General features: G+C 41.0%; 1 protein-coding gene across 4 annotated transcripts in view; it reads left to right on the top strand.

Moving 5' to 3' along the window:
* LHFPL2 (LHFPL tetraspan subfamily member 2) overlaps nucleotides 1–26,990 on the top strand; it is a 120,251-nt gene extending 93,261 nt beyond the window's left edge. For 3 of the 4 annotated variants that reach the window (XM_077171977.1, XM_077171976.1, XM_054652275.2), the window contains 2 exons: nucleotides 8,237–9,017; nucleotides 22,481–26,990. In XM_077171977.1, the coding sequence (XP_077028092.1) occupies nucleotides 8,588–9,017; nucleotides 22,481–22,737 (687 nt within the window). In that variant the 5' untranslated portion in view covers nucleotides 8,237–8,587 and the 3' untranslated portion in view covers nucleotides 22,738–26,990. Of the gene's footprint in view, nucleotides 1–8,006; nucleotides 8,139–8,236; nucleotides 9,018–22,480 lie in introns of those variants that run through there. The other variant, XM_077171978.1, reaches the window with a different exon arrangement.
* The last annotated feature ends 867 nt before the right edge of the window (nucleotides 26,991–27,857 follow it).

The following is a 27,857-nucleotide window of genomic DNA, read 5'->3' as shown; positions in this document are numbered from 1 at the left end:
TTTCAGAGATCCCAACTAAATACTGCATTCCTGTAATTACTGATGAATGAAATATGCAGTATTGAAAATACGTCATTTCAGTTCTTCTCTTTGGCCACAGTCAAGAGGTTAACCATTAAAAATATCTATAGCTCTATACATTTATTTGATGTGCACAGAGATATGCCAGTGTCTGAGTACTTTGCCTTTTCCTGGATAAAAGGTGTTTCATGCACTCTTTTAAAGTTTACTGTTAAATGTGGTGCCCAGATACTTCAGACGTCTTTGCCAGTATAGAAACAGCAGCTCTGATCAGCTGCTCTGGCAGCTCTGATCCATCACAGTCCTTTTCACTTACCTGAGACACTGCTGATTCTCCTCAGGTCAAGTACAATGAAAAGTCAAAGTGTTCCTGTAATGTACACACATTTTATGCATTACTGTGCCGAGGGGCTTGTCTGTATTGATTGTTTTTGAATGATGCTTCACTTTCAGTTTGAATTAAGAGGAACAAGAATGATTACATACGTTTTGTGACAAGATAGATTCTCCATCTCATCAGTCACTGCTGTCATAGCAGGTAGTTTGCTTGAGCTGTGTGTCTTGGATCCAAAGTGCAAGGATCCTGTTGTGCCAAAAGTGTGTCCTTTCCTTACTGAGGGAGTGTTACACGTCATGAACCTGGGGAGCAGTCGATACCTGCCAGGTGTCTTTCTAGGTGGCAGCAGTCTGGAAGGACTGATGTAGTTGATTGTTTGCAGTGAGTAACAGTGCAAACAACTCTGGGTCCTTCCTGCTGGGAAAGGCCAGTTCTTGGGTCTGCAGCCTTAGGTCTCAGCAGAAGAATGACCCACCCCTGGCTGTTCAGACAGGCTGGAGAGCCGTAACCTTTGTGGTTGCTCTGCTAACAGAGCCACAGAAGCGAAAGGAGATACACTGCAGGGGTTTCCTTTCGGGAATTAACTGAAGTGGTGTTTCCTTCATGCAAGGAACCAAGGCTGTTTGCAGGCTGTCTGCTTTGTCTAAGGGCAAATGAGGAGCCCAATATGGTATTCCATTTTGGCCTAACTTCAATAGGCACAATCCCATAGGTGCTTTTCTCTTAAGCTTGTTTGTCTAAAACAGCTTCTCTTCCCTCCAGTTTGAAAGACTGTTCCTTCCTAAACAATCATCATGTCTTTGATCTGCTGTGTTTGTGAGGCTTTTCCTGAGCTAGTTTTGTCTTTTTAGTAAGCAATTCCCTAGAGTGTGCTGAGAAGTGTTACAACTGAGTCATCCTTTCCTTTCCTATCCTGCCTGTTTTTCTCACTAGTCTCATTTTAAACAATAACCAATGTATTAGTATAATAAATATCTTAGTACAATATTAATAAATTATTAAGAATAGTTCCAAATCTGTCATAATGAAGTCATGAGGGTGAACTGTTTTTTACAATAAGCACAGATTACATGTGGTTTTGGTCTGATGCTCTAGTTTATACACACGCCATTAACTATTTAAATAGCCATAGTCTGGGTTCCTTTTAAAGTAAAAATCCTTAGTATAAAAATAGCAATATACATTAGTATAAATATTATAAATATTAGTAGTTCCTTCCTTCTGACTTGCGATTTTTCTCCTAACCTTCCTTTTTTTCTGATCAGACTCCTTTAGGAGCTCTAGTTAAGAGTTTTATGAAGTAATCACAACACAATGAATATTTGGGTCTCCTTGCATATATGATAATGTAGCTAACCAAGAAAGGGGGCTTCAGATGAAATTTCTGAAGATTGAGACTTCAGTGAGCTACTGAGGAATCAAACTAGGGCAGAAAAGTCATGATTCTGCTCCCAGTTGGTAAATTCCTGAGCAGTTAGACTATCACTAATTGTAGCCAAGATTGCTCCCTTAGTGATGATTTTTGATGTGATGTGTAATTTTCTCCTGAGAAGCAACAATAGAAATAACACGCATTAGCTTTTCTTAACATTGTAGGCTTTAATAAATTTTGGAATTACAAAAGATCCCAAGTAAATTTTCAAAACACAACGTAATGGCTGCAGATTTAAGGAATTTTGTAAGTCAATAAATACAGAGCACTGGAACAAATCTCCAGCTTGAGAATTTGTGCTTCAGAGGCAATGCTGGAAATCTGAGTTAGCTTGATATCCTCTTAGTGGGGGGGCAATAAGCAAAGTTTTGTCTGGAAGAGGGAAATGAATTCTATGCTTAAACCTCCCCTGCAGTTGGTCTGAAAATTTGGAAACTTTCATTCTTGTAGTGATTTTTCAGTGGTGTATTGGCCCCATTAAAGTCAGTGGGAGTTTTGCCATGGTTTTTTATGAGGTCAGAAAAAGAATAGTACATTTCAGCTGCTTTTTTTTTTTAAGTTGGAAGGAAGTTTTATATTTGTTTCTTTTACAGTGAGGTATTCTAGAAACAAATCCACCTGTAATTAGATGTCATATTCCATAGCATTTGCAAGATAAAATGGAATAAACATCATGTCCAGCTTCAGGAGACCAACAGTCACTTTGAGAATTATTTTCTTTTCTTTATTCTTTTTCACATTTCTTTTTCACTTGATGTATATAATATTTGGGCACATGAGGGATAGTTTAATTAAAATTTACATCTACATTCCTTTGGTAGGGAGATAATTTAAATGAAAGACAAAGAAATAGTATTTTGATTAGGATACTTCAGTGAGTTTTGACTATTTTGAAAAATATTTTCGTTTTCCATTTAATATCTTGTGCCAGCAGGAATAAGACATGATGCATAATAAGTCTACATTCTTTCCATTACCAGTAAAATTCATCTGTTTAGTCTGATGTGTTTTCAACCACCTGTCACAATAATGCACTCATTGTTTGTGCCTGTGCAGGTTTATAATGGTTAAATATTCATTAGATATGTAAATAGTCACTCTCTTTAATTCACACGTGAAGACTAATCAAAACTTTGCTCTTTGTTCTTCAAGTAAAAAGCTCTGTTCTGGAATGTTGTTTAGGTTGGCAATAATTTGATGAGAATTCGTAGGTGAATGGAGAATCCTTTGTTTATTCTCAGCTATTTGTCTGAAGCTGTGCAACCACTTCAGCTTTAAAGCTCCTTCTCCATTTTGTTATCTGACACTGAATCTTTTTGATCACTTTGAAATGTGTTACATTTAAAAAATGAAACAAAGGCACAATGAAGTGTCCTTCCCTCTTCTTGGTCCAGGTGCTTCCTGTGGCGAGTATGCAGTGCTTATCAGAAACCAGTGCCACCAGAGCTCCTTTTGGTCTCCAAAGAGAGCCCACACTAAGCCATTTGGGACAACTGGTCCTTCCCAAAGTACTAATCCTTGTCGCTGTTCTCTTGTGACAGGGGAATATGATTAATGTACTTCTTTTTACATTTGCAAGTCACCTCTGAGTCTGTGGGGTAGAAATGCAGAGGTGCACCTTTCTGTCCCCTCCTTTGAAGACTGCAGGGAAGTTGGCAGAAGCCTGCCATCTCCTTCTGAACATCAGTTCTTGTAAGAATGCTGAGAAGACTGAGTGGGAGGAGAAGTTTATTGGCCAACATTTATCCGTTACCCAGAAAATCAACAATTTCTAGTGGTCATACCACATTGTCTTAAGTGCAGTCCCTCTTACCTCGATAGTTTGATGGCTGCCTCACTCCACCAGGCCGGGTGAGCTCACAGCTGAACAGTTTGCTTGTCCAGTAACACCTAAGGATGGAAGCTTTTTAAAGGGGGAGCTCATGTCAACCTGGGTGGGGGTCAGCTTAAGGTAATTGAGTCTTAATGTGTAAGCCTCTTTCTGTTTGTTTTAAATAGTGAGTAAACATCAACACAAATAGGAGCCACTTCCACTCTCGTAGTTCAAAGCATATTCAGAGAGTTTATTACTGCTAATGAAAAACATTTCAGAGAAAGCAGAACCCAGGCTTCCAAGATTTGCACATTTTGCATTATGAGATGCTCAAGCTTGTGGATGGTAAACAAGATTTAGAAATTCCTCTATGTGGTTGTAGTCTGGACCCCAACAAACTTTAGCAGAAAATGTCTAACTGTGCTTGGATTTATTTTATAAACTGGGATGGCTTCAGCAGTCTGTGTGGCCTTCCATTCAGCTGTTTGCTTAAGCCAAGCCAAAAGCCACTTATCTAAAAATTATTTATTCTCACTCTTGAGCTGACAGAACCAGACTGGAAAGGGCAAAAGCTGAGTTGTAGTCCAAGCCTTGGACTTCAGTTAAATCATAAGGGGAGCATGAAGGACTAGCCACAACATTGTTCTGCAAGGTACTTGTGGTTCTCTTGTACACTACTTGTCTGACACCTTTTTAAAATAAACAGCCTCAGATTTGTACTTGCAGCTGTTCGTTTCTATCTGCCTGACATCTTCAAAATCAAAACCTTAATTCAAACATTATAATTTGGATAGGATTCTCACTTTCTGGTTTTGGCAGTTTAAGTAAAATGGAGGCAATTTTGTTTCTTTATCTCATTCAGAAAAATATGTGTTGTTTATATACTTTCAACATAGACATATTGTATAATAAAAGGCAACAGTTGAAAAGTCCTAGCTAGAGATGTGAAAGTATGACTGGAGGCAGTGTATCTGGTTGTCAAAATTGAATCTGAAGAGAAAGAAAGTTTTAGCAATGTTTTAAATTGGCTTGATTTGTTAGATTAAAATAACCAAAAGAATTTTGCATTTGAGAACTCTTATTCTCTTTGGATACTTTGAGCATCTGATGTTCTTGTTGACATCTTTTCACTGTGTTAGATTTCACTTAATGCCGAGCATGACTATGAGCATGGTTCTGGTAGCCAAGGTAAATGAGGCTGAAGGTTTAGTTTGAGCCATCCAAGAGCTCTGCTGTCCAGACAAGGGATGTGGGTTATGTGGTGGGCCAGAATGGCACTTCCAAGACCCTCGTGCTGCTGTGGTGTGTGGCTCATGTGGGCACTTGCTGTGCAGGGCTCTTTCCCAGCATGAATGGCCTCCTTCCACACCAGTGTGATTGAATGCAGTAGTAAAAATAGGGAGAGTCCCAAATGACTATGAGGTGAGGCTACTTCTTGTAATCTGCTTCTTCAGCAGGAATGACTTTGAATGAGTTAATACCAAAGGGTTAAAGAACCATTGTGTATTTTGAATTTGGGTTGTCAAACCAAATATTTTGACAGTCGGTCAGAAGTGGATGCTGAATGGCATGCTGTGAAGAACATACGGCTCTGTCATGGAAAAAACTTGTTGAGGGATGGGAAACTGAGAGGAAGAATAAACAACTAGTTTTCAACTTTGCAAGGGCCTGGTTTGAGTTTCTGCTGAGCAAAAATGGAGGAAAAAAAAAGCAGGGGGTGAGCAGAGTGAAGATTTATGAAGCACAGTTATTTAGCACAGCCTGTAGCTGGAAAGGCTTCCATGTATAGCACAAACATATTGTTGGAGCCACATGAGAGATGGTTAGTTTCATTGGGAAAGCCATAGCAGGGAGGAGGTTGTTGCGAGGAAAAGGGGGAAGAGGTTGTTGGGAGGAAAAGGTTAATTATCTAATCATGACTGAGCTAGAACTTGTCTTCAGTGCTTCATCTGCAATCTTTCCTTACTATGTCTCAGAAAGAAATGCCTCTGTTGCTCCTCTGAGCTCCCCATCCTACTTTAAATATTTTTGTCTGTCTGACAAAAAAGAACTTGCAGGTGAGTGGCGCTCTTCTTTGAGCACGTCACTAGTGCACAGAAAAACTTATGCAGAAGTTCCCCTGAGGATGAGGATACATTGGTATGTGTCTTGACTCTTGGTGTTTCGCACCAGAATAAAGTACTCATTGCCTAGGAAAAGCCAAACCAAAGTATTTTCAATTGAATTGTAGTTCTCAATGATATCTACTACCTCACTTTTATATGCTGTAAAGTGTCCTTTAGTTGCACAACAGCGAAGTGAACTCCTGAGATCTGGCATGACCTCCATGTCAGCTTTAGACAGGCTGTTTTGTTCATGCAGTGACTTTTCTGGAGATACTGTCATAAAATTTTGCTGCAATTTATTGTGCTTACATTTCAGTTGGGAAAGAACCCCATGATTTGGTCTTTTCTTCTAGTATAGCATTCCGTGTTTGTTATCAGTGATATTTTTTATGGCTGCAGTGTTCATCTAGAATATCCACCTACCTAAGTAAATATGAACTTTGTTTTCCTCTGTGTTCAGTAAAGGGTGTTTTATAGCTAGCAGTACAGAGTCAACAGTAACAGCCATTATGGGTGTTTAGCTCTGATGCCCCTTCCACCTCACTGAAAATCCTGGAATTACAAAGATGAGGAGTTCATATGGGTGTAGTTCTTGCAGAGAAATACAGATTTTAGAGCTTTCTGGAGCATATTTTAAAAAAATAAAAGCATTTTCAATTAAATTCTCTTTAATCATGCAGATGACATCAGAAGAATATCGGTTTGTAGTGGACATTTTCTACATTCCAATCATTATTTTAAGTGGAAATACTGAGCAAATTAACTTTCTTTGGCAAGCTGACACTTCAGCTCTCTGTTATTACAAAGGGTGTATTCAAGTCATTAGCATGTCAGATTGCTTGAAAATTTAATGCTCTCCCCCCCGCCAAAATGGAAAATTAGCGGAAATGCTCACTATGTCTAAAGGCCCTTTTTTAAGGCAGTGCCATAACACTGAACTACAGGAGACAAATTCTGTTGTTGGCACATCAGTTTTAAGCCTCTTTTACCAAAGGAATCTGCAAATTAGACAATTCAGTGCAACTAGTACGAGCAGAGTAGAAATTTCTGGATGAAATCTTGCAGATGATTCATTATGTCTAATATAGGAGGGAGTAGAAATTTCTGGGTGAAATTCTGAATGTGTGAAGCTGCATGTGTATGCTTCATTTTGCATTCAGGGGGACTAATATTCAACCACCCAACTCAGAACTACTAAGAAATTAAATACCAACCCCATGACAAACGTAAAAAAAAAATATTGAGGATGCCTGTTTTTCTGGCATCTGGTTACTGAAACAGCACAGCAGTGAGGTCCAGATCTGGTTCTTTACTCTTGCCTCCGGTTCAATGTCAGTATTTGGGGTTTGGTGAAGAAAACTTCAAAGTGCTACATTCTCATCCTGGAGGGGGTAACATGAGGGCATTTCCTGCTCCCACCCTCGCTTTCAGGCAACACTGTTTCAGTTCAAGAGCAGAGGCGTGTAGGATGACCTGTTTGTTATTTTGAGGCTGGTATTTGGATAGGACTTGGAAGTATAGTGATCTCTGCCTCTTGTACTAAGATAAGTGTAACTCTGGGAATGTCATCAGCCACTGTTGAAAGGCAGTGTAATGGCTTGGGGAAAGCCCTGGGGAACATTTTGCTGTAGTTGCAGCCTACAAAGGGCTGTGGAGGAGGGGAATTGAGGGGAGTTGGGAAGCTCACGGCTGGCTGGCAACCGCTCTGACTGGGGCTTTTGGCCCCTTGGCAGTGACTGGGGCGCTTTTCCATAGATTCCTGTTCACAATGGTGTGAGTCACCAGAGGCTGCCAGTGGTGGCAGCAGTTCAAGATGAGGTGTGTGACTTCCCTGCAGGCAGATTGTTTTCCTGAAACACTGGTGCAAACCTTGATCCCAGACCTAGGGAGGCACCACTCCTTGTAAAATCCAGGCTTCAAAAGGGTCACCACCACATCACAGGGTGAGCTGTCTGCAACTGTAATCTTGTTCACCTCCTCTTGAGGCGGGGCTGGCTCAGCTGCAGTCAGCAGAAACCCGGAAGGTTGGAACAAGGTTCCTTCATTGCCCCTTGCGCCTAGGTGCCCATGGTATGTAGAGCTGTGCTCAGCCTCTGTCCTAGAGTCGGGCTGTGATGCCTCCCCAAAGTGAAGGCAGGAGCTGCACATCTGTGAAACTGCTTAAACATGTCCAAACATTTTGCTGGGTGACCGCCAGCACCCTTGGTAATTTGGGCCAGAAGAAGATGATGGGGGTGTGGAGGTAGGAGTGGGTGGTACCACTGGGTGTTGCTGAGACCTTTGCTTGCAGTGTTTGACAAACACCCACCATGGGATAGGGCACAGCAGATACTCTTAAGTATTGGCAGAAGTGGGAGGGAGATTAATTATTCCCCTGCAACAAATCAGGGAGGTTTCCAGCAGGCTCTGTTGGACTAGCCCTTGTTAGAGGTTTGTATGTCGATGTGAATCTGTGCCAGATCTTGGTTTGTTGTGGGGGTGGAAATGACTTACTTCTCACTGATGATGTGTTTTCTCTTTTCTTGTAGGCGTGTGATGTCAAACAGTGGGCAGTCCTTGTAGCCTCCCCCACCAGCCTGCAGTGTCATGTGCCAGTATGAATGTTAAGAAAGAAACGCATACTTCAGAGCTCAGCATCCCAGAAAGAAAAAAGGAGGCACTAAACAGAGAGAGCAAATGATTGCACTGCTTGCAAGACTTGAGGCTGCTCACTTCTTCTCCTGAGAAGCTTCATCTTGGCCTTTGTGAGAGAGTTGAGAAAGTAGTCAGAGCAGCCACAGTGATATTCTTAAAGTCCTTTTCCTTTTTTAATTTAATTTTTTCTCCCTTGTGTCTGGATTTTAAGTGTGCTGCACTGATCACAATCACTGGACATCAATATGTGTCATGTCATTGTAACATGTCGGTCGATGCTATGGACTCTCCTGAGTATTGTGGTGGCCTTTGCAGAGCTCATTGCCTTCATGAGTGCAGACTGGCTGATTGGCAAAGCAAAGCCTTCCAGCTCCGAGGAGGTGGACAACAGAATGGGAGGACAGCAGGAGCCCTACCGTCCAACTCTGGGCATCTATGGGCGCTGCACCAGGATTTCCCACATGCAGTTCTCCAGACGAGACACGCTTTGTGGTCCTTACGCTGAAAACTTCAGTGAGATTGCCAGTGGGTTCTGGCAGGCAACCGCTATTTTCCTAGCCATGGGAATCATGATTCTCTGCACCGTGGCATTTGTGTCTGTCTTTACTATGTGTGTGCAGAGTATTATGAAGAAAAGCATTTTTAATGTCTGTGGGCTGCTACAAGGGATTGCAGGTACGTGCACTTTGAGAGCAACTGAACTTTTAATTTTGGGGTGATTCAGATGAAGAAACATAGCAATTCTGGCCTGCCTGCAGACAGACTGCATTAGGCAGACCCAAAGTGATTCTATATGCTGGTGTTTATTCAAACATAACTGAAATTTATAGCTACACAGCATGTAATACATTGACATTGGCAGCAGAATTGCAGCATGAGGTGTGCCAAAATGAACTGACCAGTATTCTTTTGTTTGCTGTTCATTTTTTTTCCTCTGTTTGAATTTCTTTCCGTTACAAAAACTTCTGTCCTTTGCTACCAGCAGAGAATAAAGTTAATACTCATATTAAGGCAGTCTATCTCCCTCTTGCTACTTTAGTAATTTTTCCATGGACTGAAGGCAGTTTCCTTAGTGTCTCAAAGGCTTCATGACTGTGGTAGGAGTAAAAAGCACCCTAGGGCTAAGAACTGGTTATAGTTGCACACCCAGTTCCTCCAGCATTTCATGCGAAGCAGCCTCCTTCAAAGCTGTGAGCCTGACAAGTGATACCTCGAGATAAACCTTTCCTTTAGCCAGCTTATTGTTCAGCTGCATTTACACAGCCCAGTGAGCTTGTCTTTTTACTGTTCAAGGATCAGCTATGCTTTGCCTGAAAAGACGAATTTGTTCTAGAGATTAGGTGTTTCTGCTTAAGCCCATAGATTTTACAGAGATTAAATGACTGTTAGTAAACCAACCCTGGACAGCCTTAGTTAGAGAAGTATTCATTTTTCTGTAGTTGCCACTGATCCCTGGGAAAACCTGTCTCATACATAATTTTTCATCTTTTATGCTCTCTGTGTGTGTGGTCATTTGGAGGAGGATAATGGTCCTCAGCCCTGCCTCTGGCAGCCCCCAGAGATCTGTGAGGAGGGAGGGAATGAGCAGGGCCCCCTCCTCTTTTTATCTCAGTGGGGCTCTTAAGCAGATGTTTTCAATTCACAAAATTATTTAATCACAACAAAAAATTAGGTTTTAACTTGTTTTGCTTGAAATGTGAATCCAGCTTTCCTGTTTCTCACCTCCACTAAGGTGGCCAAACATATCTGTGATGGCTATACCTAAACAGGAGATGTAATGATAGATATTCAGACCTTTATCTGAAGCTGGATGGTTTCATTTGCTTAGTTGAGACCTAACATAATCTTATTCTAAATACACATGGGGAATTAGTTGAAGACTGACTTTACTGCCTGCTGCAACCCTCCAAAGCCAGCATTACATGCCAGGGACTGGCTGATGCTGCCTCCTGAAGCACTACCACGGTGGCTCTCACTCTTGACTACTTCATTCATCTTCAGTATGGAAACATAACACTTATTTCATGTCACCCACAATGTAAGGTTTGTGCTTCTGGAGCAGAATTATATCCCTAGACTGGCTAAAGATGCTTCTGTTCATATGATGGCATACAATTAGCATATCAGGTCCTTCAGATGAACGTCACAGGTTTTGCTGTAGTCAGTCCTGGTGTACAGAATTTGCCCCAGGCAGTGTGACAAGGAAGCTGCTTGGCAGTGCAGATTAAACCAGGGGAAGTTGTTTCCTTTCTTACTCTATACTTCAGAAATAATCCATGACTGTTTTTCCAGGAGATGCAATTATTACTTGTTTTCTTTTGGAGGGGCATTTTTATGGGAGAGATTGGTTAGCAGCATAAATAGATCTTTGACATGTCAGATTTGAGTCTTTTGAAAAGATAACTTTACTTACAACTCTGATACCATCTCAAAATACCTAGTCTGTCACCTAGGATTAGCAAGTAAAACATACTTTTATTTTAGAGTAGTGTTTGGAGACCCTGCATTTGTGAGAAAATGCATGCTAAGACAGTTTGATGTTTTATTATCAGTCCAGCTGTACCCATAATAGGATTTGCAGCCTAAAACATTGAACAGTACAGTTGACAAAGCGTTTTGTATGTGTTAGGGCATAGATCAGTCCTTCTCAAGCTGTACTGAGCATAGAAGCACTTCCCTTCTTAAAATTCAGATAAATGACACAGCATGAAACTGGGTAAGAGAAAGGTCACCTTACTGAAACGTTGCTGCCAGTATTTACAGCCAGGCATCTTGTGGCTCACAGCTCATTTTCTCAAGATTAATTTTATTGGGTCCACTGCTACTTTTGTTCCAGTAGTATTACAGCATCTGCTTACTTAGTTGCAATTATTTTCCTTTTGACTAATAGTGGCTGCTAATTTAAACTTTGTCAGCTCCTGAGTTTTGAAAAATGCTTTTTTGTTTTAAGCAAGTTGCTCAAGAGGGACAGTTGTCAGCATGGCTAATTCAGACAGGGATTATGATAGATAAACTAATGCCCTGACCAGGGAGCAAGTTATAACCCTGCCTTAATAATTTTAAGCATAGCATCATTCTTCCTAATGTGAACAATTATGGTTTAAGTGTACAAGAAGAATTCACAAAATAATTTTGTTAATCAGCCTATATCACCACAATATTTGCAAGTATGTCAAACATCTCCTTTTTAAACATGAGATGCACACATGGTAGAGTCATCTACAGGAACTCAGGATCTTGCAGACTTAATCTCCTTTAAAATCTCTATATCTTTGTAGTAGAGATTTAATATAATTAAAAACATACAACAACCTAATTTATTCCTGGAATTCATCATGACAAAACAATAACAGACACCGGATATATCTTTCCAGTCTAGCAAGATTAGTTGTGGATGATGCCTACGGTGAAATTACGGAATAGAAAGCAACATCTTTTCTGTTATGGCCCTTGGACAAATGTGCAAACTGTCATTTAGATCAACAGGAGGAAGCCATACAAGTATCTGGACCATATCAGGGATTCTTTTATTATTTTTGTGGCAGAAAATGAGAAATACAAGGCCATGAAGGAAGAAAATATGGCTGTTGTTTAAACTCCTGCAATTCCTTTTTTATGGAGCAAGAACTTCTACCACTTTACTTTCAGACTGCAATGCCTTTTATTCTGCAGCAGTAGAAACAGTAATCAATAGCCCTGGTTTTGGAGATGTTTGAAGGTTGTTTCATCTGGATAAGCACGTTTTCTCTGCATTAGAGAGTGCAGAGAATGGAGACATGTAATTGAATAGATAATTACTATCCAGCAGCAGGAAGACCAGGCAGACTTTCATTTGTATGTCTTTTTAGGGAAAGTATTCTACTTTTAGTCTGTGAATCACTTGAAATGCAGAGGCTGGAGGAGAAAGGATATTATTACATTCTAACTGACAAGAATCAATTCAAAGTAAATTTTCACAGTAATCATGTAGCTATAGGAAGTAAATAATTGGTGATCTGGTACTGACATATCTTGGTATGTCTATAGTGTAATTGCCTATATATTTACAAGTCTTATTTGGGCTTGTGTACTTCACTTTGTTGCTAAGTAATATAATATAAACATAACCTAGCCTCAAAGGAGGGTGGGGAGAGCTTAGGAGAGAGCCTAAACCAAGTTTGGCTTTCATCTCTGATAGTTTCCTTTATGAAGTTCATAATCAGCAACTTGGCTTCTTTTTTCGGTCTGTGCCATGGCTGGGCAGACACAACCCCTTCCCCACAGCCAGTGTCTGCCTGACTTCAGCTGAGCCACAATGCACCAGCAGCACCCTGACTGCACACTAGCGAGGGGAACCTAAATTAGCTGCATCAGTATCATATCAACCACAGAACTTGAGCAAGCCCCTGTGGTTTTTTGTGGGGAGCTCGACATCATGTGCCTGCAAAGGCTTTGGCGAGAGCAGTGGGGAAATGGAGCTGACACATCAGGAAGGCTAATGGGTTTGGGAGTTCAGTTTCTTTTACTTCTGTTTTACTGTGCTGGAGAAGGGCTGCCTTGCCAGGAACATTTACCAAAAGAAGATAAAATAGTTCCTCTTCTCTAAAATCTTTCCAGGATGCTGTTGGCTTCATCTGGAAGGCCCCTCATGAGTCACCCCCTTCCTTCTCATCTCTTCTTCTGTTCACAGTCCACTAGCTGTAATGGAGCTTGACAGAAGCATGTAAAAATTGGGTTGCATCTGTCAGAAGGCATGCTGTGTCCCAGGTGCACACCAAGGAGTGACTCTGTTTTTTTCAGGTGAATATATGGCTGCATTTTGCTGTCGTGTGGCTTAGCTGGCTGTGCCACTGGCATCTTTAATAGGTAGATGTCCAGTCAGCCAAAGCAGAGGTTTGTGTTTTCAAAGGCTGCTGCAGGCAGGTCAGAGAGCATTAAGTTCCTTTGGATGCTTAGTTGAAAACATCAGGAAAACATCAGTTGAAAACATCAGAAAAAAACAGTTGCTGTGTCTGTTTGGGCCCAGATGCTGTAGCTTTGGGCCTCTCTCTGCCACCCCAGAAGTTTCTTCTTTTCCAGGGTCTGAGAGTTTTATTTTTCCACTGACTGTTGCCCTGCTCAGTCCCAAGCAATGATAGCTCTTCCACAGTACTTTCTCTTCTCAGGTATCTCAAGAGCTCTTATGCATTCTTTCTTCTGACCTTTTCATGATTTCCCTCTATGACTGTCCATGTCTTCTCTTTTTCCCTTCTTGGTATCTTGGAGAGTTCCGCCATCAGGAGCTGCTGCAGGACTTTGGCAATAGTTCAGTTCCAGGAGTACAACTTTACCCTCAAATGCAAAGAAACTTCTCTGCAGCTTTCTAAAATGAAGAGGTGAAATTCAGTTTCAAACCAGCTGTGTGTATTAGTCTGTCTTCACTGCTGAAAGAGTTTGTTTTACATTTCTTGAGCTGAGAAATTGTTCAGCCTGTTATACTGGCATCGTTTCCATTGTGGGAGGCTGGGTGATTAGGAAGATGGCCTGAGCAGAGTTGTGATAGGAACCATCTGAAGGGGATGAGGATCTGGAGCTGCTTGTGGGGGTGGGTGAAGTGGGATGCAGCCACTAAAGGTGGGCTCATGGTGTGTGCAGCCATGCGACTGCAGACTCCTGGCTGCTGGAAGTTAAGGAGGCCAGTGGGAGTTGTGGAGGAGGAAGCTGGGGAGGAAGTGGGAGGTCAGCCAGGCCTTTCATCATAGAGGGGAGAAAAAGCAGGAGACACAAGCTGTGGTAGAAGGGGCATGAGGCTTCTAGGGCTCTTTCGTATTCAGACCATAACAGAAAAGGTTACAGTAGTTGCAGCATAGTTTAGGGTATTTGTTTATAGGTGGCATCATGCTGTACAAAGGCATTATTTTGTCTGAGAAAGAGACAAACTGGTGAATAAGGAAGAAGGGACCTTGTGAGCTGATGTTGCCTGCAGGCACTGGAAGCTGTTGAACAGCCAGGGAGCCCAAGCAGTAGGAGAGCAAAGCAAGAGTGATTTTGCCCTTGAAGGCAAGGAAGCTTCTTGTTTGTCTTTCTAAAATGCAGAGCATGCATTTTTCAAAAAGCATATTTCCTCTTTGGATTCAGCTCAGAGTTTTTCTTTCCTGATGCCAGAATTCTGAATTCTTGGGGTGGGAAGAAAGAAAAAAGGGAGGGGAGAGGGATTTCTGATGAAAATCCTGACAGTCTGAACTGCTTCTTCTGCATGCGGTATAGTGCTTCCTGTAACCTATATGGCCCAATGCCAGCATGATATCTAATACACACTTGGCTGCTGAAAGTTCAAACAAAGGGGACTGCTGTCTTGGAATATGCCAGGGAAGAAAAACTGAGTTCAAGTGCTAAATTGCTGTTGAGCCTGAGGGAGACCATTAGTAACTTCAAAGAAATAAAATGCAGATTTCAGTGTTTTGCTAGATTCAGAGGTCGACTCGTCTCTGGCATTATCCAGGTGGGCACTTGAAAACCAGCAGACACACAGCAGATTATTTATTAGAAAAATATACAAAAATTTCAGGCTTTCAGTGATCAAGTTTGGCAGTTGATTATCTTGGCAAGCATAAGTGTCTTCCAACAAACAGCGCTTAGTGTGAGAGAGACTCCCATGCTACCCACTGAGAAAGATTTTACCTGTGGCACATGTGCACACTGCGGTCTCTTACTTCTACCAGCATAGGTGAAATTCTGAGCACTTCTTTACACCCCTGCCCTGGTGGTGTGAAAGAGTGCTGGTGACCCCAAGAGGCCATGGGGATATCAGGAGGGCACAAGGGCTCTGTTTCTGTCAGATTTTTGGTTGTGGGCCTCAGAGCCACAACAGATGCTGCTATTTGTGTATAGAATGCAAACACAAAGAAAACATTTAAACTTAGCAAATGCTGTGTTCTCACTCAAGCACAAGAAAGACAAGAGGAGCTCTTTCAGGAAAAGGGGCTATCTTTTGCTAAGCTTCTGTCTTTGGTGTTCCTGATGTGGTGGTGAGGAAGTAAGTGGATTTGAGTTGTGCTTTCTTACCCAGGACAGATGCCCTGCACTGTGTTGCTGAATAGCTCATGAAGCCAGAGGAAATTCTCCCCTTCCTGCATCTCCATTTGCCTTTTCCTTCAGGCTGAGTCCTAGTTCCTCTGCAGCTCCTCTCCCCCACCCCCAAACTGAAGTTTTGTTTGTACTGTGGGATCAGTATTGAGGAAATGTAAGGCCATGAAAAAGGTGACCTGGAGCCCTTTTACCTCTGTTTAAGCTAAGGGAGGTGGTTGTTTTGGCCTCCCTTACTGAGCTATAGTCATATTTCATTCCCTTTCTGGTAAGCCAGCATGAGTGATTGGTGGTTTGGAGGGAATGGCACTCACTGGTTGAATAGCAGTGAAAAAGGTTATGGTGAGGGGTAGGGAATAGATGGGATCTTGGCCTCTGCTTCTTTCAGTAACAGAATATTTAATATGGCCTTTCTTTCCTGATTCAGAAGCCTCCTTGAATTTACCACCTAAAACTGAATTTCTCAATTAGGAGCATTGACTGAACCTTTTATTGGGTCATCGTAGATTAAAAACACTCAGTACTTTTTGGGGTTTTAAGGTAAAATGTGAGAGTTGTCTGTGCCTGAGCAATGGCCCAACAAGTGGAGAGTCTTTGTTTACTTCTGTACTGCTGAAAAAATTTAAACATTTGGCTTTTCCCTTATAACATGCTTTATCTTGACCTTAATTGCCTGGGTTGACAGCCACCACATGGGAGCCCCCAGAGTGTGGTCACTTTACATGGCTGACAGCCAGCAAAGAGGCAGCAGTGTCACTTCAAGGCTTGGGACTGATTTTACTTTGAGTCTATGCATTTTCTTCCCTCCCAACTAGTGGGCACTCTCACCACATACATAAAAATTATTGAAAACTAGTGGTGAATTTACCATCTCCTCTATTAAAAACAGCAGTCTGTAGCTCACACTTCAGAGAAGTCTAAGCAGTAAGATCATACCAATATAATAAACAACCCCCTAATTCCTAACATTGAGCTAACAGACTGAGTTATTTTGTGGCTTTTTTGGGGGTAAGTAAAACATAATGGTTGAGTGTCCCACCAGTAGTCCCCTGCACTGTATTTCTATCTCTGTTTCCAGATTGCAACAGCACTAATGTCATCAGAGGTTTGCATAGGTTTGGTTATAAGTATCTACGATTTGTATAATACATGGGAGAAGAAACATGAGAGTAGGGGCCTTATCCTCTTCCTCAGCTTGGGGAGGGCAGTGATTAGGGAAATATTTGTTTATTCTGGTATGTACATGCCCTTATAGCACCCTGAGACACTTCTAAAGGGAAAAAGAAACCCATGTGGGTTTTTGAACCATCACCTGGTTGTAGTATTAAACTACTTCTGCCTCAGCGTAGGGTATCCCAGGTACACTGAAATCTATGTATGTGAGCATCCATCTGCAGTGATTGAAGGTATGAAGGTGAGCACTTGCCTCAGTGCACTGCCTGCTGGCAACCCTGCCCCTCTCAACAGCCATGCTTCCAACATGCCCCAAAACACACCTGCTTGTGTTAGCCTGCACCAACTGTCGTGTCCAGGTAGGATTTTTAAAGCATTGATCTTTATAATGCTGTGAATTTTTCTCTTGTTTCTCATGCAGCCTTTATGAGTGGGCCAGAGACCATTTCCAAGACACGAGGGCATGCAAAGTCTCCCCTTTCTTTCTGGACAAAGACCTACCTGCCTCTGGTCAGCTGCTTGCATTTGGTGGGCCTGGCAGCCATCCAGGGGGCTGAAGAGCAGCTGCCGAGGCAGGTCTGGGGCCCTGTGCTGTGGGTACTGTAAGCAGCATCAGCATCCATTCAGCATCTCTTGCTTTTCCTGTCGCCAGTGTGCAGTGCTAGAAACACCATGTCAGCAGGCCTGAGCCCATCTCTTGAGCTGCCATCTGATTAAAATGGTATTACTGAATCACTGCACAGGCTGAAGGTGTCTGTGGTGCAGCTGCCAGGTGGCAGGCTGTCCCTTCACCTGTCTGTCAGGGGGCAAAGTGATCAAAAGTGCATGAGTGGTAGGTAACCCAGTAGCATCCCTGCTGGGTTTGTCAGGAAAAATTTGCATATGGGGAAGCCTTCTTGGCTTAAGCTACACTAATGTATTTATACAGATATTTAACACATGAAATGTTCGGGTGGCATATTGACACATGTGGAAATGTGAGCAATAAAGGCAGGGTGCCTGGCTGATGCAGTGTCCCTGGGCTGATTCTTATTCCCCTGTGGTTTTGCAGAAGATTAAAACAATCAGGATCAGTGCCACTGGGGATGCAGCCCACCTGCACTGCACTGCAAAGTTAGTCCCTCCCTGCTTTTACCCTTTTACTCTTTTCTTTTTCCTCTCTTAAAATGTTGCTGCTCAGTTGTGCGGCTCCATAGGAGCCTGTTGCAGTGCCACCTCATTGATCACAGCTGCTTAATTTCCTGTTTCTTCAGCAGTATTTAAAAGCTTTTTTACTATTTTGCTAGGAAATGAGTAGATGGTTTCAGGCTTTGCAATGGAAAGTGGCTTTGTTAGTATACGCTCTTGTTTAATATGGCACAACAGCAGCTGCACAGGAGACTGTCAAAACTAAATAGCATGCCTTCAACTGGCTAAACAAGCCTCTGCCCTACCTCCTGTCTCAAGGGTTGCTTCCAAGGAAGAAGAAATGTTTTCTTCAGATCTGAACTCCAGCTGATAATGTGACATAAAAATGCCCACAATGAAAGGCTGGTCTGTTGGTTTTCCACAATGTTGACAGGCAGCATTGCTGCAGTGTATAAAAACCAGGAGGAGCAATACCTTGCTGCAGCTGCAGGCCTGTAAAAGGGGAAAAGTTCTTGGTGCACAAATACAAAAAATCTTCTCCTATAGGAGAAAGCATTAATCAACCGTCTTCTGAAATAATTTTGCACAGTGATGCAGTCTGCTATATTGATACTGATGCTCTCAGTGTGCTGTAAGATTTTGATTTGGTGTTTTAGGAGAAAGGAGTTGCTTTTACACAATTTAAGTAAAGAATGCCTGATGTTTAATAGGCTGTTGTAATCAGGAGATACATAGTAATCTAATAGTAACATTAAAATCTAAATCTCACAAAGACATCTTTTCAAAAGTAAGTAATTAGGGCCTGATAATAAAAGGTTATGTGGTCAAATTGCCTTCAGTGAAAGATGCAAAAATGTTCTCTGCTGATAGAACTTACACCGAAGAGTTATAGGTGAGGTCTCTGGGTAAAAAAGTAATTTGAATAGTTTTCTGTTGTCATGCCTAGGCATCTGGCAACATTGTGTGACATTCTTTCATACCTCTGTTTTGAGGACTCCTCAGAGAAGAGGTAACTGAGAACTGGCAACAACTAACAAAAAGGAAATTTTGAAAAAGAATCATACTGATTTCAAGAAGTGGGATTGTGCTGCGTAAAAAGTAGGAACAACAGTATGTGTACAGCAGAGGCTGCAATTTCAGCAGTGCAGCTGTGCCCAGAGAGGGAGTTAAATCTAGAACAGTGCAAGCATGGACTCTGTGGATGTGCCTGTAGATGAGCACAGTGGAAAACAGCTTGTAATGTTTTCAGAGTGAATTTGTTCCTCCCAGCAGGGTGAACAAACAGAGATAATTCCACAGGTAAGTTGGCTGTGAATTAAAAATCATTTATTGTACAGCAGCACAAAGAACTGAAAAGATTCATTGTAGAAAACTTGTTCAAACAGAGCACTCAATTTTTATTCTCTGTTCTTTTTCTTGAGTATTGGCTTCTCTTCAAAGACACAGGGACAAACAAAAACTGATTTATTAAGAAAAAATCTCTATAATTAATATTTACTGTCCTCCTGCTAGACATATCTCAAGGCAAACTGTCAACAGAAGATAGTTTTTTTCTCCTTGTCCCTTTGCATCCATGTTTCCAGGAGTAGAGGGGGTGGATCTTTCTCAGGGGTGTCTGGCTGGAAGTGGTTGAACAAACAGTTAAGTGCTTTGGTTTGCTGTCTGCTCTTTTAGGCAATTTAGGCAATGGTTTGCACTGTTAGTGCATGGTGGAGCATATTTTGTTCAAGCTGTAGGAGTCATTGAGATGGGCTCTGCAACTGACTCGTCTGAGAGACTGGGTAGCAGGAGGCAAAGCTCCTCTTTAACTGAACACTCCTTTCTGGGAGAGTCAGGAAGGGACCCTGCACAGCTCAGCCATTGCTCTGGATATGGGAGCTTTGAGCTGAATATGTGATGAGGGGCCTCTGCCTCTCCACTTCCTGTTAGCATGAACCAGAGGAGTGCCTTTCTCCTGTGGGTATTTTGAATTGACTTAATGGAATCATCTTTATTTACTTTTCCTGTCAAGCAGGAACCAGTTATTAATGAAATAAAAAATTGTGATAAATATTAGATCGTGCTAAGAGGCTCATGAAACACTTTCTGTCTGCACTGAAATGGAGAAGTAGAAAGGAGGTTTGGTAGTAAAAATACTACTTTTGTTCATTATGCTGGTCCAGTATAGGAGTTACAAAGCTAGCTGTCTGAAATCAGGTATATACTCTAACTGTATTCAAATCCATAGTCAAGGCTTTCCTCCAGATTTTGTTTTCATCTGTGAGAAAATAGATGAAGTTTATCAAATTGTGGCTTTTTATATATTTATTATATTTATATATCCAGGAATTTTTCTGTACTTTTGAAAAAAAAGGTCTAAGTCAGTAAAGTCCTAATGACTACATTTGGCAGCAGTGCTGTGCCTTTTGAGAGCCTGAATTTTGGGTAATGGCTTTTCAGCTTGGGGCATACATTCCATGAACCAGTAGCTTTCAGGAGTCGCTCAGTGCTCTAGTTTTGATAAAAAGTGATGGATGTGTCTTCTTGGTCCTGTTTGTGCCACTCAGCCAGCCGTAAGCTGGGTTTGCTGTTAAAACACAGGCTGTCTAGGTTTGTGAGTGATGGAGTGATAAACTTAAAAAACTTCCATGTTGGCAGCAGCTATGCTGGCATTTCAGATCCAGCTTCTTAATTCAGTGATGATGATTTTTACCTACCAAAGGGCTTGCGATCGTTAGAGAGAGCAGCAACTGGCCCATACCAATGTGCAGTCAGAAAGATACATAGTGTGGTCATACTGGTTGCACAGAACAGGAAACTAGTGATGAATAGAGGAGAAGGAACTGCTGGTGTTTAGTCTGAAATGGCTGCAGGGCTCAGCAGGATGAATGCACAGCTTATCCAGGTCTGTCCAAGATAAAGCAATACTTTATACTTAATGTATTTGGCCAACCAGCCAGGAAACACTGCATGAAATTTGTCACTGGTTCTTAAATGTAAGCAGTGATGAAATCCCTCCACAGAGAACGGATATCACTCACTAATGGATTTTGCCGCCCCAAAGAGTAATGACATTTAGGTCATTCATGCCCATGGTGTTGTGTCATCATTAGAAAAATGCTGGAGGAAGGACTTTCTTTTGTGAAATGTCTGGCATTCACAGACATTAATTTTAGACAGTTGGATGATGGTTTTTGCATTTTGTGTCAATTAACTGCTTATAGGACCCACATTGTTAGTGAGGAAAATTTCATGCATCTTGCCAAATTTCTTTGAACAAACAATTAAGGAACCCTAACATACTGCAGAGAAGTCTAACTGCTGGTCTAACTGAATGGAAGATGATGAAAACAAGTCTTTAAACCTGTTCTTTGTATTCTCTTGGTTACAAGAAAGAAAAAAAAGACTGGTTTTAGTGTACAACTTTTAGCTTGCTTCTAGAAGGTGACAGTACTTTTAGCAGCTGTTTTCATCAGCGTACCAGGTTAAATAAAGGGCTCTAAAGTGCCTGAAATGTAAATCAGAAATATTTATGGGAACTGGGAAGCTATATTAATTTTCTGGATGAACTGACTGCATTTAAACAAAAACTGTTTTTCACAATTTTCCTTTTCTTGTAAGTAAATTTTTAAGGTAAACAGAAAGCAAATTTTGATACTGTGAGCTGTTCTTATGCTTAGCTCCTTCTTACATTCCTTGTAGGAGTGAGGTATGTGTTTAATTCATTGTGATTATTTTTAGTGCCCATAAGAAAGCACTGTAGCCACTAGCATATTAGACATTCTGATTAAATCTCCTTTCTTTGTTCAAAGACGTGTGCAGGGACACTAATGTGACTTTCAATTTCCTTAATGAAGCCCTTCTCTGTTTAAAGGTCTTCATAGAGAAACCTTTGAATATGAGAGACAGTTGCATGGGCAGAACAACTAGTCTGTGCTTTTCACTTCCAGCCTGAGGCACACCAGACTGTTGGGGGTGCTTAGCAAGATGGGGAGTTGAGGCTTTTGCCCCTGTCACCACTGGGAAAGTGCTTTCCTTCTAAAGTAGTTAGTCAGCTGTTTGGAGGATCCCAGGGTTATGTATGCACTGGCCATGGGTACTTGGATCTGTTTGTTTGAGGGTGACTCTCCGTTATGAGAACTGCTGTATTCACTCAGTGAACTGGCAGTATTATCTTTCTACTATATCTTAATGTGGCCAAAAAAGTAGAAGTGTATCTGTTTTTTTGTGGTTTTGGTTTTATTTGGGTTTCTTTTGTTTTGGTTTGGAGTGGGTTTTTTTTATTGTCTTCTGTTTGTTTGTTTTTTTCCAAGCAAGAAAATCAATGTAGGCAAAATCCAGAGGAAGACAGGCAAACACGTTTATGGTGAATGGCTAAAGAAAGCTAAATGAGGGCTAGCTAAATACAAAATCAAAAGTGGATGCAAGTATTCCTACATTTTTGAGAAGTGCAAGCATAAGCAGTAGGTGGAGATGCTTGAATATTTTGTATGCTCTGTATTTGTAGCAATAATGTGTGAGAGGAAAGGACGTAGGAGGAGTACAGAGATTAAAATAAGGAATTAGGCCATTATCATAAAAAGTAAGCCTTTCACATACAACATAAATCACAGGGTAGCTTCAGATTTAGTTGAAAGACTGCATGGCATATACTAGGGAACAATCAGTAAAGGAAGATTGGATGGATGAGATGGCAGTTTTCTCCTAATTCTGGTAAATTATGAGTATTAGTGACCATAATAACAATTACTAGATGTGCTGCATCTGGTGTTAGACTGATTGTTTGTAAAACTTCTTTCTGTTTTTATTTCTAGGGCTCTTCCTTATCTTAGGCTTGATACTTTACCCTGCAGGTTGGGGATGCCAGAAGGCGATAAGCTATTGTGGACCTTATGCCTCTGCTTACAAACTGGGAGACTGCTCCTTGGGCTGGGCTTTCTACACAGCTATCGGCGGCACTGTTCTGACCTTCATCTGCGCGGTCTTCTCGGCGCAAGCTGAAATAGCCACATCCAGTGACAAAGTGCAAGAAGAAATAGAAGAAGGAAAAAACCTTATCTGCCTCCTTTAACTCCAGTGGGGAAAAATACCAGCACCTGGATCTTTATCTGCTTTCCATTGACTGGGCAAGCAGATCCATTTACCTGTTTTTAACATTTGTGTGATTGAGCCCCGTGCATTCCAACCCTGAACTACTGAAAGGGTGTTTCTTTTTTGCTGGGCAATGAGGATCAGAGAAAGGATCCCAAGAAAGCAGAATGTAAATACTTGGGGATATTTGTAGTTTCATTCTGTGATCAGGACACAGTGGAATATATTAATCCGACTGGGGATGTGAGTTATCACATGTATATAGCAGGAATGTTGTTAAAACTGAAAAATTCTGATTGATCGGATTGCCTAACCCACCTTGGTCACTTGGAAGAATTTGGGTTTAAAATAATAAAAGCCAGCACATTTTTTTTTCTTAAGCAAAAAAGAAGCCTATTTTAATGAGGCTTTGTTTCCAAGGGCTCCCCTCACTGGTGTATATTTCTTCACCATCACCTGGTTTGGTACCATTTTCATGGAGGTGCTTTTTGGTAGTGAACTTCCTAGAAGTACAGTGCCTTCTTGGACATTAACTCTATGTTGGAGAGAGCAAAGCTGACATTTACACCAATCTCAAGGCATTTAGAACATCAAGTCCTTGCCAGGTTTACCTCTCTTGAAACTTAAAACACAAGGTGTGTGCAACTTATTACTTAGCAGGTAAATACTGTTTCCACTGACTAGACAGAGAAGCTGTTATTTGACTGGCTCTCCTGATTCAGATAAAACTGAAATATTTCTACAGCCTTTATTAAAACTTCTGAAATCCCAAGCAGACAACAGCTCCCCACAGCACCAGCCTTATCTGGGCTGCAGCCTCTCCTACAACTGTGGATTCCACATTGTAATTCAACATTGTACCTTTTCTCTCATCAGTGAAACGTCATTCCCAGCCTACAGATCAGTCGTCTGTCTCATGACCCAGACACACATGAGTCTTTAGGAAATTTAAAATTTTCAGGAAGCCTTTACAAATTCTATTTGGCTGGGAAGATTTTTTTCCTTTTTTTTTTTTGTTTGTTTGTTTGTTTTTTTGTTTGTGTAGTAGTAGACCTTTTTCCAACTAAATCAGCAGAAATTAAATAGACGTTGCCACAAATGCCATTTTTTCTCAAAGCCAGCTCGTGTTATTTGTGGTGTTGTCTCACTTACTAGAACTACTTCTGATACCAAGTTTGTAAGGTATTTTAACAAACAAAGGAATGATGCAACTGTGCCATAGGAGCATTGGGGATAACTGATCTGAGTAGTTCTAATTAAATACTAGGTGAATTTCAGATTCCTTTTCTTATTTCTTGGTAGTTTAACATCATCTAGTGACAATGTTGCTTCACTATTACACAGAGCAGAGATTCTTGGTTTTGTCTGGTCAGTCCCTTAAAATGTGTCACTAGTTATTAAAAAATCTTTACTGTCCAGGTATGTAGCTGCTTTCAAGGCACTGCTGATGTGCTTCACAAGACAAGAGCTGTTCAGCGGTCCTGGCGGCGGGCCCGGGGCAGCCTGGAGGATTGGCAAACAGAGGTGGAGCTGGGGTCCCCTTCCAGCACCTACTGCCCACCACAGTGACAGAGCAGCTCCAGCCTGTGCCTCTGTGCCCATGGCACCTGCCTTCTGTGCGCTGGACAGATACACAGGTGACCTCTGAGATTCAGTGCAACAAGGTCAGCTTCTGCCTGTATTCAAAAAGGGATTGTTTTAACCCAGCCTCTTCTTGCATTCACCTGCTCCTGCAACCCACATCCACCATTTTCTACTTTAAAACAGGGAACTCACTATTCTTTAAATATTGAATTTAAATCCCCTCCAAAAGTTATGGTCTGGGACCAACTGCCTGAAAAAATCAAGATTTTAATGAAGGAAAATTACCAGCACAAAGTGGTGCTTGAGGGTGAAAATCAGAGCCCACACACTCTGTCCACTCCTGTGTGTCTCATTGGCATTGCCCCATACACATCCCCCACGCCTGAAGGACATGCACTGGGCTTGTACCTGGGGTTCAGCAAGGCTTCCTCCAGGCATCCCTCCTGAGCCCCCTCTGGAGCATGCACTAACCTGGGCCACCAGCTCAGCTCTGCCCTGCCCTCGGGGCCCTGCAGTTGGAAAAGAGGGGGTAAGCAGTTTTATGAGTACCATATAAACCAGCTAAAAATTAATTACCAAACAGATGTATGGTTTTAGCTTCCTTAGGTGGGTAGCAATCCAAAGTCCAGGTCACCACTGCCAACAAGTCTTGACACAGTATTAGGGTGAAAAATGCTGCACTGGCTTAAGCACTTGATTAGCCAGAATCAGGTCAGGGTAAACCTTACAAAGGTTGAGAGAGCACACTCTGCTCTGGTTGAGAGGTAAATAATGAACAACCTTCCTTCATGTTACTAGCTGACGTCTGCTGTGATCCACGTGATGCTTAAAAAAATTTCAATAGTACATTTTGTTTGGGTTTGCTTTTTTAAGTATTAATGAGACTTTCAGTGGCACATTTTGCTTTTGTTTGCATTCGTAACCAAAAAGAACCAGCTTTTCTGCTTGTTGCTGGTATATTATCAGCTTGCTCTGCAACAGCATAATTAACTAACTTGCAAGAATATCCATGTTCACACAGTACAGATAGAAGACGGGCTGGGAAGAAATACAGAGGAGAAATAATCAGAATTTCTTTTCTCAGGGTTCTGTTTTTCTAGCAAGTGATAAGGTGGTATATATAGTGATTTTTTTTTTCCTGGATGAGTTTTTCAGGTGCAGGGTGCACTCATTAAATTTCACAGCTGGTTAAATTGCTCCTGAAGTTCACCTCAGCAGCAGCTTTCAAAGGCACTCTGGGAAAGAAAAAAGCAAAATCAGCTTAAAGCTAATTTAATTGATTTTATGAGGGGGCTGTAGAGTGTAACTGCTTCTTAATGTACATGCACTGCATAGGATCTAGAGGAATTTGCTGTGGATTCTTTAAAACCTGTGTGCCAATTAGTTCAGTTTAACTTTGTTTTGTGGTATTGAAGATTTCTTCAAACATCTGTGGTTTCATCAACTTCTTAAACTTATATCCAATAAAATGCCATAGACCTTTCTTTTAATTGTAGCATATTTAAAAAAAAAAAATATATATATACACAGACTTGTGTGAGATGTGCAATACAAGGAATGGGTTTTGTGGGGTTTTTTGTTATTTTGTTGGGTTGGGGTTTTTTGTTTTGTTTTGTTTTTTTGGTTTTTTGGGGTTTTTTTGTTTGTTTTTTGGGTGTTTTTTGTGGGTTTTTTAGTTTTTGCTTTTAAACAAGTGATTGGAAAAGGGACTTCCCAGGGAAGAAGTGTCTGGAGTTTGATGGTGTGGATATTACCTAATGCAATAAAATCACTGATGTTGAAGATCAATACAACAGTAGTAATAGCAGCTTGAAGATTTAACAAAAATATCTTCTAGATTGATTTGAATTACTCAGAATACAGACACTTCCAGTGTAAAGCTGTGTCCACCTCTTGCCATTAACACTCAAAAAGCTGAAAAAGCTCAGCAAGGTTTCTTAGTGTGCTTTATTTGTAATATGGCACTGCAAAAAACATTGCTACTGAGCTATTTCTGGGTTGTCTATATCACCTTTGTATCTATTTTACTCAATAAAGTTCTCTGGATTCTGAGAAATTTTTTTTCAGCCAAATAATTTCCATTTTGCATTTTTACCCCCCCACCCCCCCACTGAAGTTTCCCATATCCTAGTGGTAAATGGAGATGAGTTCAGGCCTTCCTTGAAAGCCATGGGCACTGGTGCCTACACCTCAAGGAAAGGGCAGAGTCCAACAAAAGCAGAGCAGGGCAGCAACGCATACACAGCTCCTCGGTATAGGAAGAGCGGCTGCAGCGACCCAGCTAGAGTAGGTTTTGAGCCATGGTTTATTTGTGGTACTGTTTTTCTGTTCTTGACTCACCACTATGTACATTTGTTAGCATGAATGATGTACCTAATGTCTTCTTTTTAATCTAAAATTCAATTAAATGTGAGTTTTTGAACTTTTAACAGGAGTCTGACTACCTTAATACAAACATATTGGACAAGTTGAGCCAAGGTGAGCTTTGAATATAGCTTTAATAGCATTTAATATCCCAGTCCAATGATGTATTTCAGATTCCCATCTGACTTAAACACTTATTATTGCTTACTGATCAGAAGTATGTGATCTGAAATTGTAACTATGTGTTATACAATACGGTTGCATTAAAGAGACTTTCTAATTGAATATATCTCTGACAAAATGTGTTTCATTTTGCAACTAAAGCACTGCATTTCCTTTTTCATGAAAAAAGGTAGTAACAGTTCTAAAACAAATATTGCTTCATCATACACAGATTTTTAAAATTATGTTTGCCACAGTGTGTTTTAGCTTTCAGCTAAGTGACAAACACAAGAAAAAGTGTTACAAAGCCAGTCAATAGTAGAACCAGGAGCAAGGCTTTCAGTAGTTTAAAGAAAAGTCAGCATGTCACTTATTTGTCAGTTACAATGGTCCACTTTTATTGAATTTATATATTATTCATGTGTAGTTTAATTACACTTCCAACAGTTCCTAAACTTCAGAGAAGTAGCTCTTAGTTACAGCTTGTAACATCTATAGTCCAGAAGTTAAGGGATAGATGCCACTGAATGCACCACTACCATCATCAATTTATGAATTTCAAAACAGGTATAGATAGAGCATTTAGTCTCCAAATATAAAACACTGCTTAAAGAAATTATGAAGTACTGATCTGAACAGCTAAAAATATTACCTTCCTTTTTCAGTAAAGTTAATGGAGTTGGCAGTAGCACAGAGTTCAGGTCTCCAGTTGTGTGTATTGTTACACATTTCTGTATTCTTGTAACTTGTTCTCCAAGCTCCAGCTGGGTTTAGAATAGTGGAGCAATCACAAAGTGGATGTCTATTATCAGAGTTAGAGTGACAGGAATATAAAGATGTTGTCTTTTTCTGCAGTTCACTGAAAGCTTGTTTTCAAACAAATGCCTTTTACTTGGAATATCTGCATATTAATGAAATTCTTAGAGCATAGGAATCAATATCTGTAACTGGCTTAATCACTCAGATGCGGTGGGATCAGTAACATGGTCT

The sequence above is a fragment of the Agelaius phoeniceus genome, chromosome Z, assembly GCF_051311805.1.
Source record: "Agelaius phoeniceus isolate bAgePho1 chromosome Z, bAgePho1.hap1, whole genome shotgun sequence".
In the NCBI taxonomy this organism is placed as follows: Eukaryota; Metazoa; Chordata; class Aves; order Passeriformes; family Icteridae; genus Agelaius; species Agelaius phoeniceus.
The sequence above is the reverse complement of the archived record's forward strand: the minus strand, read 5'-3'. Positions and strand labels throughout refer to the sequence as shown.